Consider the following 14178-nt stretch of genomic DNA (forward strand, 5'->3'; position numbering starts at 1 on the left):
GACTTTAGTCTTTGCAACTTTACAGATCTTCTTTATGCACCAAGAGCTTGTAACACTCCAAAGAGAAAGGAAAAAGTTAAATCGCATCATATGACCCCTTTAAACACATCCTCGTTATGAAGTGGCATTTAAGAGATGGTAGGGTCACCATGCTTGGCAAAGTGGAATAAAAGCATTAATTTTAAGTATTTATTTTGTCATAATTATGACAGAGCTGCTTGTTTTCAAACTTTTTTTTTATTAACAGAAACTGGGACTGTTGATATGTTGAAGTAATTAACCACAATTCATTTTGTACCTCCAGAAGATTTAAGAACTGAATGTTCTATAATAAAAACAACTACTACAACTACTGTACTGACAGAAAATAAAAATAAATATGATTTCAGTTTACATGCACATATATATATATATATATATATATATATATATAAAATACATATTTATTTATAGTATACATATTATACATATTTATAGTTGTTTTAGCATTTTAATTCAGATTGTATTTTTATTATTTTATATTAATAATAATGAGTAATGAAATAAATGTTTCAGTCCATAATGTATTCTCAGAGCATCAGTAAATGATAAATTACAAAGGTAAAGTTACTTTGATTTTTTCAGCATGATAGTTTCTAATTTTATACAGTGTTCCTCTTTAAATTTAGTTGAGCTTTACATTGAGGTTGATCTGTTTGTGTGTAAATATAGCTCTCAATCAGGCAACTGCTTTTATTTAGTAGTATGTTAACCTCAGTGATAGGAAATTATAATTTTCTGAGAATTTAAGATATTTATTGATTAATAAGTGGGGTTAGAAAATAACAATGGCATCAACTGGCATTAAATTAAAATGTTGGACAAATAAGGGTAATTTGTAGGGATGCACCGGTATCGGACCCGATACTGAGCTCTTGTACTTGTACTCGTTAAAATGCCCCGATACCAAATGCCGATACCACACAGCATGTGATAAGTGCCATATTCAGACAAAGAAACACCGACAACAGACAGCAGAATGGAGTTATTAGAGATTAAGGATGTATACGAAGTATATGTATGCAATGAATATGTTAAACATTCAGTATTAATGCCTGTATAGCTGGTGTGCGCGAGCTGATAAACTATCGGTATCGGGCGAGTACTGGAAAAAGTGGTATCGGTGCATCCCTAGTACATGACATGTTATGTGTGGTTTTGTGTGATTATCTTTCTCTTTCACAAGCATAAAATGTGTTTAGTCACTATTGAATGTGGATGGATGTGCAAGAAAAAAATAATTTAATTAATTAAAAAAATTTATTTAAGAAATTTGTGCTGGTAAATGGCACGTATCTTGCTCCCAGATTCCATTTCAAGTGGTTCATGACTAAACTTAGCTCAGGCATTAACTTAGCATATTCATAGGCCAAGTGTGAATACTTTGAATGATGACTGTTTGCAGAGAAAATTAAAGTCTGAAGTTACTTCATCATTAAAGTGCTACATTTTGTTTTATAATTTTGTTGTTGGAAAGTAAGATGGCAAACGTTATTTTGCAATCTCGTTGATATTTAATGTAGTATCTTCAGGGATCATGCTAAAAGCCTTCATTTGATCCCCACAAGCCAGCACCTGACCCACCCAGGCCAAGGATAGGTTAAAAATAACCCTTTCTATGTGTTCATGGGTTCCCTATGTACTGTGTTTTAAGACATCAGCAGTTGTTGTTTTTTTAAAAACGGAACATTTGAACAAGAAATTATTTTGAAAAATCACACATTTTGAATGATTGTGGGTTGTTCCTCAAAATTAAATATATCTTCAAAAATACTATCCTCAGAATACTAGGAAAATAAAAAGAATGGTGGAGGTACATGTATATTCTTTTTTTTCTTTTTTCGGTATCTGGACATTTATTTAGGGTGGCATGTCAAAATAAAGTTCTTACAATTTAGTGTTTTCTTCTTGTGAAAAATATTGTAATTAATCTGTGCAGGACAGAAATTAGCAATTCAAATTCAGAGGGTGTTTTGTAACGGACAGGGTTTGTTTTGTTGACATGAAACTTGTTTGTCACCCCAGAAATATTTCAACATTGAAATCTCACTGTACAGGAAAGGGTAGGGGTGTTATGGTATCATCGTGACACAACATGGGTTTAAAGGGGAGGGATTTTGCTTCTCCAAAAAATGGATCTTGAAAACAAATGGAAAGGAATGTGGGCTCTGATTGGTTGGAGGTATGGGCTGTCACCCACTGGCTGAGGGTAGTATAAAGACCAGGGCCACTTTGCCCCAGAACAAATCTGACAACTACAGAGAATCATTTACTGCTGTGCCGCAGCTTATTTTTATCTTTTGGGAGACAGCCATCGAATTTATACAGCAAAAGGCTACAAAGCGACCATTGACATGGACATTCAGCGAACTTCCTCTTTGTTGGGGTCTCCTGGCTCCATGGAGAGCCTTGAGAAACAGCTAAGCTGTCCAATTTGTCTGGACATGTTCACCAAACCAGTGGTGATCCTGCCCTGTCAACATAACCTGTGTCGAGGATGTGCTAGTGATCTTTATGACTCTCGAAACCCTTATCGTTTCTCCGGTGGTGTCTTCCGGTGCCCTACTTGCCGTTTTGAAGTGGTTCTTGATCGTCATGGCGTACATGGACTTCAGAGAAATCTTCTTGTTGAGAACATAATTGACATATACAAACAGCAGCAGGAAGGTGGAGGTGGAGGCAGCACCACAGAAACATCGATAAAACCCAAAAGCTCCAAGGAGCCAATGTGCCAAGAGCACGAGGATGAGAAGATCAACATCTACTGCGTGACTCACCAAATTCCCACTTGCTCCATGTGTAAGGTATTTGGCCAACATAAAGACTGTGAGGTGTCACCACTTGCTAGTGTCTATCAAGCTCAAAAAGGAGAGCTGAGTAATGCCATCGATGCTCTTGTAGCAGTGAATGGTCGCCTTCAAGCATTACTTAACCAGATGGAGGAGGCCTGCACAGCTGTTCAGGACAATGCTCAATGTGCTAAGCAAAGGCTTGGTGAATGCTTCGATTCTCTGTATGCAGCCTTGGAAGAGCGTAAGGGTGCCCTCTTGGAACGTATAAGCAAGGAGCAGGATGAGAAGATAGCTGCCCTCAGGAGTCTGGCCAGGCGTTATGGGGATCGTCTTCAGGCAGCCACAGAGTTAACAGACACTGCAGTGCAAGTGCTGGAGCAAAGCGGTGCCGCAGAGTTCCTGCTGGCCTCCAAGAACCTGATCTCCCAGACAAAGGATGTGGCGAAGAGCTCACTGGCTGAAGAAAGGCCTGAGCCAGGCTTTGAAAGAATGGACCATTTCACTCTGGATACAGAACACGTGGAGACTTTGTTGTCCAAGATGGACTTTGGAGGAGACGATGATGAGGAATTTGAAGATGCTGAAGATCAGGAAGAGGAGTGAATGGGTTGCACTGAAGGAAGAGTGTCTTAGAGGGTAAATAGGATGTGATGAAGGACAAGAAGATCAAACAAGGACAGTGACTATGAGAAAGAAGAGGGTTTAATGTTTGTATATCACTGCTAAGCAGTGTCAGCATTTCAACTTGTATGATTATAAGAATATTTCAGAAAAACTAGGTGCCATTTTTATACTTTTTATAATGTAGTTGCTGTTGTCACTTCACAAGTTATCTTCCTACTTTTACATGTTTTACTCCAGCAATAGATCATTGTTGTCTCATTTTACAATATGTGGTTATGTAGTTCTGTATGTTCAGTTTACTCAAATGTGGACTTAATGCTTTATTAAATAAAATATTCAAATTTATTGAGATTTGAGTTTATTTCATGAGATGTACTGTACAAATCGAATTTATACAATCGAAATACATTTAAGGATCATTTTAAACGCAGTATTTTGGAACTGTTTACAAGTAAACTCTTCTCTGGTTAAAGGCACATGCTATTTTTAAAAGGTAAGAGGATGAGATATGACTGGGGGACCTTGGGGGTCGAATACCAGAATAGGACAGATGGACAGCACTGCCTTGCTCAGCAGCTCTTGCTATTCATGATTGCGAGTCAAGGCGAGAGAGAAATCAGGAACTGGGAGTCAGGTTGGCTCGCATGTATTCACAAGCACTAAAAATAAACAAGCAACATGCAAAAAAATCACTTTAAATCCTCCAAATGTAACTTGTTGCTGGTGAGGTGCTAAGACCAGACATATTTCACACATCGAGTGAATCTGAACTATTTCTGTAGAGGGCATCCTTGTATAGCATGTTCTTGTCTGTGTGTAATTTCCAAATGGCGGTCCTGTAGTCTGCTGACCTCCCTGGTGTTGCATACAAGTAGCTGTTGGTAAACACTGTTGCTAAGAGAGTTGCTATTTATTTAGTTCAAGGACTGAAAAGTGTTTGGAAGTGTCTAAGGTTTCAAGGCATACTTATTTTCCTTTGTTTGCTATAATGGAGTTTAAGTAATTTTCCAAAACCAAATTTTATCTCAGTTTTTCTCGTATTTACTGTAAGGTCCCCTGGGTTAATGGATAATGTCACACTTTTAATTCCTTTAAGTTTCTTGAAGTAGTAGAAGTCTGCTTCAGTAATCAGAAGTGTGACAAATACATTGACAGACACCAAGGCTGCATTTATTTGATTATTTGATGGTAATATTGTGAACCATTATTACAATTTAAAATGACTATTTTAATATATTTTGAAATATAAAGTATTCCTGTGATGGCAAAGCCAAATTTTCAGCAGTCATTACTGCAGTCTTCAGTGTCACATGATCCTTCAGAAATTCTAAAATGTTGATTTGGTGCTCAAGAAGTATTTCTTATTATCAGTGTTAAAAACAGCTGCTTTATAATTCTGTCTATATTTTTTCTAAAAACAACAAACAAACAAAAATCTTACTGACACCAAACTTTTGAACAGTAGTGTAACTCTGCATTTTCTTGGTCACCTGTAAATAGAGCATTTGGAAACTAAACTTGCTTTTACGTGTTGCTGCTTTCAAATGGGTGTGAATTGCTATCATTATAAAGTTTAACTTTATAAACTTCGAAAAGCCCAGGAGAAACCAAGGCAGAACACGTATAACACCAGTTACTGCTATTTAACTTTGTTTTGGAGCACTCAAATTGAGTTACGGTACTCTGCGTTTGTTACTGTCCATTAAAGTCTGCCGCGTTTAAATTACGGTGTAACTTGTGTACTTTCATACATCTGTCACTGAAGCACTTAGACAAATGAATGAGATAGATCGCGATCTACCAAACTGCTCCATATAACATAGCACTGTAAACAAGCAAAGACTAGATAACTTGGCATCAATAAGTAATCGTAAATAATCTTTAATTTTTTTTTTCTTTTTATAATGCAAATTATTAATTCAGTGGCAGCCTGTCAGTCTGGGGCTGCTCACTTCTAGTTGTACGAGTGTGTACTCGAATGCCGTGACAGTGTAGCATGATCACACATAAAATCAGTAGTAACAGTTCTCAATTAAATCCATATCCTACCTTTTCTTGTAACCCGATAAAATTCATGGCAATGAACGCCATCAGAGATGTTTAGTCCACAAGCATTCTGAGCATTATTCCTACTTACTGGTGTTCACATCAATTCACAAGTCGTCCTTTTAGGTTAGGCTGTTTTCATTCAAATCAATGTAAAACCAATTAGGCTACGTCTGTGTCATCCTTTTACGTTAGTGAACAAATCATAGTGACGCAAATAAATTGGTTGCAAAACGGTATCCACTCACATGTTTAACTTTTTGTCTGGTTGTTACGGTCAGAAAAACAATTAATACAGTCACATTACTATATGTTACAGCCTATGAGATAGCCCGTGATCACTAGATTTTATACAGGTGTTACTATAATGATTTTGTAAGTGGTGATCAGCAACCAGATATTGATAATGTGGAAGTTACTGCCTTTTGCCTTGGCGTGACATCTCACTTTTTGCAGACAATGCGAAGGCACAGTACAGTAATTTCAAAATATTCGTAAAAATCAAGTTTGAGCTCAAGATTTTTTTTAGATAATTTTCATTACTAAAACATCTAATTGCCAGATTTCCAGTGTCCTACCTATAATTAATTTGGCTGTACAAATAAAAATCTTTAAAGTCATTTTTCTCAGTTCCACACTCTTAACGAGTTGAGGTCTTTTGCCTTTGTATTGCAGCACTGGTTACTGAAAGAAAAAAAAATGATTTAGTGCACTTTCTAAAGGTTTATGATACCACTTTTACTGTCACCAGTACATTTTTTTTTTTGCTTGTCCTTGCTTTGGTGTGTGCAAGGAAGCATGGTGCAAAGTTTTCAGAATATAGAGTGAAAGGGAAGAGCTTGCAGGTGTGTTGGGAGATTGCCACCTTTTGAAAAATCTTTTTGTTTTTCTCTTGTGCTTTGTGTTTCTTGTAGAGTCCACCCGTAGGAGGGCATATGGGCTAGTAGCACAAGCTTACACCTCTATCAGTGCAGAGGACTTTGCTGCCTGTGTGGGATACTCTGTAGAAGAGGCGGTCAAAGGTACATAATCCGAGACACTGAGTGCTGCAAAATATTTGAGATTTTTTGGATTAGCGATTAAATAATTGATATAATATGTACATATTTATCTCTGGATTTTCTCTACTTTTCCTACCAATTTTTTTTTGTTGCTTATTCTGTCTATTCCAATCAATATTTCATATATTTTGAAAAAATACATTTGAAACAAGCCTACATTTCTTTTGGAGTACTTTGACATGTGTTTGGTCATCATTAGAATAAAAGTAATTTCCTTTGGCTGTGATTTCTTGATATTCGGCAAAAGCCACTTGTATTGCTGAGATCTGAACAACCCTCTACTGTCTTTATGTAAATGTCTGTTTCTCTTTCCTTTAAGGTGTAGTTAGTCATGGGTGGCAGGCAGATCCAAACACCAGGATGATCATGCCACAGAAACCAGGTGGGGGCACTGTTTCACTTCTTATTACCAATAATAACAGATGTTTTTTCCCCCCTCCACTCTATGACTCATTCCTTCATGAGGTTTCATTTAGGGCCCCTCCTCTGTACAAAGAGCTTGTTCCAATGAGTTAATGGTTCTGCATGTTTTTTTTTCACAAGCATGTGAATTGGTAGTCTCGTGTAGCCAGACCTTCAGACTGTTGGCTGAAGGTCTGGAATCCATGGCAGCTTTCATTGGCCAAGGCCCGCTCATGAGGCCGTTTGACCGACATGTCAAACAACCAATCACAGCTCGTTTCGTTCAGCGTCACGTTTCGGGGTGTGGAAATGTCGCCACAGTAACAGACCGGTGTGTAAAACTCTCGGATGTATTTTAAAGATTCTATGGCACGAACTTTAAATATTTCACATACTTTCGAAAATCCAGTGTTCAGTTGATCCTGATAAGCACTCGTTGTCACAGTTGTAAACACGACGGCTTTCTTTCGTGAGGGGGTTTGGCGTCATGGCCTCTTTGTTTCCAGGCGGAACGTTAAAGAACGCGCCACGCGTCTCCCGGAAATCCTGTATAATCTAACCAATCCGATGACGACCTCAAAACTCCTGAAGTGTTTCCACTTTTGTGTGCCATATGCATCAGACGTTCAGCCAGCAGTCCGTGGGCGTGACGTCTGAGGCTGAGACTAGTGAATTGGTGACTTCACTCCGACTCCACTTTCATCCTGCTCATGTTTGTTCCTGATTGGCTCTCAAAGTTTCTTAAAGATTCCTTCACTTTGTAAACTACAAGAATTTCATTAGTTTTTGGTCACCTTATGTTCATCGTTCTGAATTTTGCTGTTCTTTGTGTTGTGTGTTTTAGTGCACACAGCTTTTTGTGTTTGTCTATAACCGTTGAGAACTGTTTTTACGAGACGTTTATTCCAAAGGAACAGGAACAAGCAGCACCTGGATTTCTGCATAGGCCTCGTGAGACTGTGCAGATGTCTGTAATGCATTTAAATAACTGATGATTGAGAAATGATTCCCAGTACTGATGACCTGCAGCTTTCACTAAAAGAAGCTGATGTTTATTAGTTCAACACAGTTGCCATGACATTTTTCTTACTTGCAGAATGTGTTGTATCTGTAACAGACTCCCTTGCACACATATTCTTGCGCTTGTTCTATGCACAACTTTGTTTACATTCATATGTCAATGTGTTATAGAGCAGATCGTAGAGGACTTGAAGGAATCCCCTCCTCTCATGTTTCTCTTCTGCCTTCCTTCCCCTCTCTCCAGATCCGCCCCCGGTCTCTCTAGTTCCAAACGAACAACAGCTGGCCAGACTTACCGACTACGTGGCTTTTCTTGAGAACTGATAAGCACTCCACCCTCTTCCTCACCACCTCTCAGATACTCCGTTTTATGAAAGAAAACTCCTGCTTCAGTGATGGAGCCGCCATATTTCTTTTTTTCTGTTTTGCTTCTTGAACTTGTCAACCACAGTGATGTAGGACAGTTTCCAAATTGTTTTACTTGTACAACTTCCGCATGTACTTTGGAGTATGACATTGCTGTCAATATTGTAAATTATAGTTTTTTCAGCATAAATACTTCACTGTATGCACATATTGTTCAGGCTGTTTGGGCTGTTTTGCTGTTACAGGTCAAAATTTGATCCTTAAGTAATTTCATACCAACAAAGATGATGGTTCATGATGGTTAAGACTTCCATTTACAACTGTTGTACAAAATCGCTCATCAGAATCAATCTCCACATTTTTCCGGATGTGTAATTACATTTTTGTTATATACATTTTGGCACATCAGTTAATCAGAATGGCTTCTTGCAATATTTTACACTGGTCTCATTATTGAGACCATGCATTCAATTATGTACTATGTAAACAAAATTATCTTATGTTGATGCAGTGAAAAAAATGTCTTTTTAACCACTAAAATGTTTCAAACAACCTTGTTATCACTAGCAAAGGTATTGTTTAGCAGTGCAAACACACAACTTTTTTGGTAGGCACACAGTTGTATTAAGATGTTTTCCACTGTCTGACAAGTGTTTTGTTGACAGTGCATCTGTCTGTCTGCTATTCAGATGTTTTGCACTGCCTCCTTGGTTTCTCACGCAGTGGTTTTGAAAAAGGAGAGGAAGCGTACCAGCTGTTGGCCACTGTCACATCCTTTCAGCTTTAGAATAAAAGTGCGATCCATATGTGCTGAAACAATGGGTACATATGGTACTGTGAGAATATTAACCTCATCGATTTTAGTGTATGTTTATCTTTGAATTTTATCTTCCATATTGCATTTGCTCATCATTTTACATTTTGAGGTTGCACCTGCCTTGTCCTATCCGGTCTTTGACTTAGCAGATATTATTATTATGGATTTGTGTTTAGGTTTCTGATTGACCTGAGGTTTAGTGTCTGGCCCAAGGGCATAATAGTCACTGGGAAAGAGCTATATGTCTGGCACTAGGCAAGTGCACTGTTTGCCCTTATCTGGGATCTGCTTGCACTGTGCCAAAACTGCACTGTAAAAAAATTTCACCCCTTTCAACTTAAAAACGCAAGTTTTGTGGCTGCCTTAAAATTTGAAGTTAAAGCAACTTAAAAGTACAAGTCATTTCAACTCACTAATTTAAATCTTGCCTAGTGCTGAATTGTTTTATTGAAGTTCATTTGACTTTACAATATTTGCTGTTTCAACTTAAGTTCAAAACTAGAAAATTTATGTTAAAAATTATGATAATGTAAACTTTATTTTAGATCCAGATGAAAAAAAAATATACAACATTTGTTTGAAACATTTAAAATTAATTTTTTTATTGCAGTGCTTATAAACAGGGTTTTAATATTAAGAACAGTACACAACCTGCCTGTGCATGCTAATGTGTGAATGCCAGTATATGTATACAAGGGCACAAAAGCAGCAAAAAACTGCCAAGAAACTCATACAAAGCTGAAAATACACTCACACCTCATGGGAAACAACCACTGAGAAAAGCTTGAAAAAAAAAACACACATACATGTCCATTACAGTCCTTTTTTTTCTTGAACATTTAAAAGGAGAAAGGTGTCCTGCAGTGCACCATCGTAGTCTTCGTATTAGGAGGCCAGCTTGCACGCCCTTCTTGTGTGTATGAAGTGTCTCACCATGAGCCTTTAAAATCAGAAAATAACAGAGTAAAAATTACTAACAGTTGGTTATTGTAATTAATGACAGAATTTTCATTTTTGGGTGAACTATCCGTTTAACAGGCCAAACCACACTGACCGGTGGATCTGCATCTCCAATCGCAGCGAAATCGTTTCCTCGCTCCTACATCTTCCACCCTATGACCCAGACACCGATCGAACTCAGCTGTCTAATGATCTAATGATAGAAATGTAGAGAAAAAAATTAGAAGTCGTTGAAATGTTGGCTTATCTTAATAAGATATTGTTTATATTCTTTATGTAGTACATAAATGCAAAACTTACCCTTCGTCAAGTCTCAGACTCACAGTCAAATGTTTGCCTATAAAAAGAGAAAAACATATGTAAGGGGGAAAAAACAAACAAAAAAAAAACTTAAAAGTGGTTCAAATATTGACTTATCTTAAGATATAGTTTATACTCTTTATTTGGTACAGAAATGCAAAACTCACCCTTCATCCAGTCTCAGACTCACAAGCGTGTGCCCGTAAAAAAAAACAAAATTCTTCAACTTAAATTTACTTGTAAACAACACACACACAAGCAAAGACATTTCCTATACAAGAACCTCATAACCCTTTAATAACCTGAGTTGCCTAAAAACAATTATCAAGATGGATGGTGATCCTCAGTGTAATGTGCTCAGTCATAGCCTACAAAGGGAGGTAAACGGGGAATTGTTGGTTACTTGCTAATTACAGTTTAGCCCAAAGATGTAAGTTACATAACACTTTTACAGACTTTTTGTTCATGATTAAAATATGACCGATTCATACAACATAATGCATTTGTTTGCATTTACTGTTACCTGTAATCTGTTACCAGTAAGCAATTTGCAATCGTAAAACAACATTATATATCAAATATATGATGATGGCCAATAAAATAACGAATGGCACAGAAAACGAGCTTGTGAGGAACAGATGTAACGTTAGGCCTACAGTGCGTCCAACTGAGTGTAACGTTAACGTTTAACATGTCGGTTGTTCGGCTGACAAAAATGTCTTTCTACAATAGTCACAAATGAACAAGGTTAACAATAGTTTGAATCGTGGTCTCTTAAAGGGGTCATATGATGCGATTTCAAGTTTTCCTTTCTCTTTGTAGTGTTACAAGCTGATTGTGCATAGATAAGATCCCTAACTGACAAAACTGGTGACGTTTAGTTCATGCGTCGTAGAAACAGCTCGGGCTTCTTCTACCTCAGGTTAACTTATATTATATCCTAGCTTGAACGGTTGATAAAAAAATTAAATAATAATAAAAAAAACACTTAACATTATTCAGTAACGATTTTTCTAGGAAAGGTCTCTGATATTAAATTCGTGTACCAATTTGACTCCTGCGCATGAATCTATGTTCAGAGATTTGGCCGGTTAGTGCCAAAAAGCTACAACTTCAAATGTTAAGTTCACTGAACTAAATTGGGCTCTTTGAATTTCAGTAACATTAAACTGACTTAAAAAATCAAGTTGAATCTAATATAACTTATAAAAAAAAGTTGAAATTGCTTAAATTATTTGTAAGAGTTAAAGTAACTTAAAAACACAAGTTGTCATGGCTTTTTCATCATATCATTTTTTACAGTGCAGGTAACCTCAGGACATGCTTGTCATAAACTCCAGGTTTGGTCTGAATACGATAAAGCATTTAGGTGATATAGCCAAGTATGTCAACTTTGGCGAGCTTGTCATCAAATTCATTTGTGCGTCATTCGAGAACGGTTGGGTCTATGTAAAAGCTTTTGGTAACTTTTTGTTAGGACCTTCTGAAGATGGTCTGTATCAATTTTGGTGAAAATTAGATGAGCCGTCTAGGATGGGTTCGAAAAGTAATTTTTTTTTACATAATGTCAATTATTTAATGAACGGTTTGACAGCAGAGGTTCAGAGAAAAACGTACTGCGCCATGGTACAACAGTAATACCCATTCTCTCAAGAAAAAAACTCGTAGTCTTGAGCGCAAATGGAGAAAAACTAACTTGGAAGTTTTTAGAATTGCGTGGAAAAACAGTATAGCGCTATATAAATAAAGGTGACTTGACTTGACTTGACAGCAGAGGTTCTAGAGGCAACGTTTTTCAGAATGTGATGAATATTCTGTGTATGTGTGAAAGATGCATGATATAAGTGGTGTAAAATGTGATCACGCCACCTGGTGGCCAATTTATTTTAAATTTCTCAGAGACCTTTTAGGGCCATGAGTCAAACAGGCACAGTTTCATTCCAATCGACTTCTGTTAACCTTGTCTAAAGGGTGCTCAAAATTGATTGGCCAATGGCGGCCATGTTTTTTCAAGATACACCAATGCCTTCATAGATATCGGTGGCAGCTTGGATAAAGACACTGTATGCCAAATTTCAAGACAATCAGCCTAAAGTTTACATAGTTACAGCCATTTTCATGTTTTTTTTTCCTGTTGTAGCGCCACCGAGTGGTCAAACTCCATTTTTTTTTTTTTACCAAAGATTCAGCTCATTCATGTGTTCTGAGTTTGGTGAAAATATCTCAATCCATTCAAAAGTTATAGCCATTTTAGTAAAAGTGGCCCCACCCACTTCAAACTTGTTTGTGTCCTATTGCGAAAAATTTTCATGACAGGAATGAAACAAATGAAATTGTTTGTCCTGAGCCAAGGATTCCAATGATATACACTATACACAATGATAGATAGGTTCAGGAGTTGTGGCCAAAAATGTGCAAAATTCTTGTTTTTAGTGCTGTAGTGTCCCTTATTAGCTGTTTGGCGTGAGTCTTTGCCAGTGTCTCCCCAAATTGAGCTCTACCATCTGGCCAAGTTTCAAGTCTCTAGGCCTATACGATTTGGTCTGCATGATCCGTTTTACAGCAGAATAATAATAATAATGGTAAAAATCCTTACAATTACAATTAGGTTTCAATGCTTCGTGCTTGAAACCCTAAAAAAAAAGTTGTTGGAATGTTGACAGATGCCTGATTTGGTTGGGCATGAATTTCCTTTGTGCTTTATTGTGACCAGGACTGGCAGGACTTCCTTTGTAGTTTGAAACCTGGCACTCCTGAGAGGTGAATGCATTAAGCTAAAACCTGCAAACCTTGTTTTATCGCTTAGACCAGCATAATTTCCTTCGATTTTATATTATATCATACATTCTTAGCTGTTTGATCAAGTGCAAAAAAAATACAAATAAAAAACTTAAAAGGAATAAATGCAGACCAGCTGAACTGAAGTCTTTGACATCGGGAACAGTCAGAGGTCACAGACACAGGCTTTACTGGATTAGCTGGGGTGTGTGTGTGTGTGTGTGTGTGTGTGTGTGTGAGTGAAACTGCTCAGCTATTTGCGAGACCAAATTAAACTGATATCCACTCCTAAACTTTAAAAGTTCGTTTTTTGCTTGCTTTTTTTTTATTCTTGACAAATGATAAATCAGCATTGTTAGGATAGTGTTTTTCTTTGCTTTCAAATAAGCACTCTTGTGGTATTTTTTACAAAAGCTAGACCTTACCTCTTCTTGGACAGATGTTTGTAAAGTGCTATTGGCCATTCCTATTGAGTTTGCCTTTTCCAAGGGTTAAGGGTTATGTCTGTATCCCATCATGTTACATGCCACAGATGTGACGTGCAGTAAAGGTGAGCAGATTTTAAATCCTTATCTTGCTTCTACCTAACTTATCTTATACACTTCATATTTTTGTTTCTCTTGAAATTCTAAATGAATCTTTGGATAATTTTTAAGCATTTTCTGCTGTTGCTACAGAAAAAGTGTGTTAAAATGGTGAAACGGCTTTGTCTCTTTGTGCGGAACTGTAATATCTCACATTCTGCATCTGTTTTAAAATTTGAATTCTGCAGTGTAAGTGTTGCCATCCTTTAAATCTGGACTTCTCTCCAGTACTGTTGTTCTGTTTATGGACAGAGAGTGTTATGAACCACTGAGGAAGAAGGGTTATTTGTCAAAACACGGAGTAATAGATGTATTGAATTTAAATAAACAAAACTCCTGCCACATGTGAAGGGAAAATGTTTCCATGTAGGTGGATGAGTCATAGGTTG

At 37.1% G+C, this 14178-nt stretch overlaps 1 protein-coding gene, 1 long non-coding RNA gene and 1 pseudogene across 4 annotated transcripts in view; 2 read left to right on the plus strand and 1 right to left on the minus strand.

Annotated features, from left to right (window-relative positions):
• cops8 (COP9 signalosome subunit 8) overlaps positions 1-8951 on the plus strand; it is an 11549-nt gene extending 2598 nt beyond the window's left edge. The window contains exons 5-7 of the mRNA XM_016495581.1: positions 6416-6523; positions 6882-6944; positions 8229-8951. Coding sequence (XP_016351067.1) covers positions 6416-6523; positions 6882-6944; positions 8229-8308 — 251 coding nt within the window. The 3' untranslated portion in view covers positions 8309-8951. The remainder of the gene's footprint in view (positions 1-6415; positions 6524-6881; positions 6945-8228) is intronic.
• LOC107695582 (E3 ubiquitin-protein ligase TRIM63 pseudogene) lies at positions 2307-3688 on the plus strand (annotated as a pseudogene).
• An 820-nt stretch (positions 8952-9771) lies between the features above and the next one.
• LOC107695584 (uncharacterized) lies at positions 9772-10648 on the minus strand. 3 transcript variants are annotated; one of them, XR_001635007.1, is made up of 4 exons: positions 10595-10648; positions 10428-10464; positions 10222-10320; positions 9772-10107 (listed from the first exon to the last, which is right to left on the minus strand). It is a non-coding gene; the product is annotated as an uncharacterized LOC107695584 (long non-coding RNA). The 3 variants fall into 3 exon arrangements; XR_001635009.1 differs by having other exon boundaries at positions 10222-10312; positions 10595-10642; XR_001635008.1 differs by lacking the exon at positions 10428-10464 and having other exon boundaries at positions 10595-10633.
• Positions 10649-14178: the final 3530 nt, after the last annotated feature.

Source organism: Sinocyclocheilus anshuiensis, unplaced genomic scaffold (assembly GCF_001515605.1).
Source record: "Sinocyclocheilus anshuiensis isolate Anshui unplaced genomic scaffold, SAMN03320099.WGS_v1.1 scaffold730, whole genome shotgun sequence".
Taxonomy (NCBI): Eukaryota; Metazoa; Chordata; class Actinopteri; order Cypriniformes; family Cyprinidae; genus Sinocyclocheilus; species Sinocyclocheilus anshuiensis.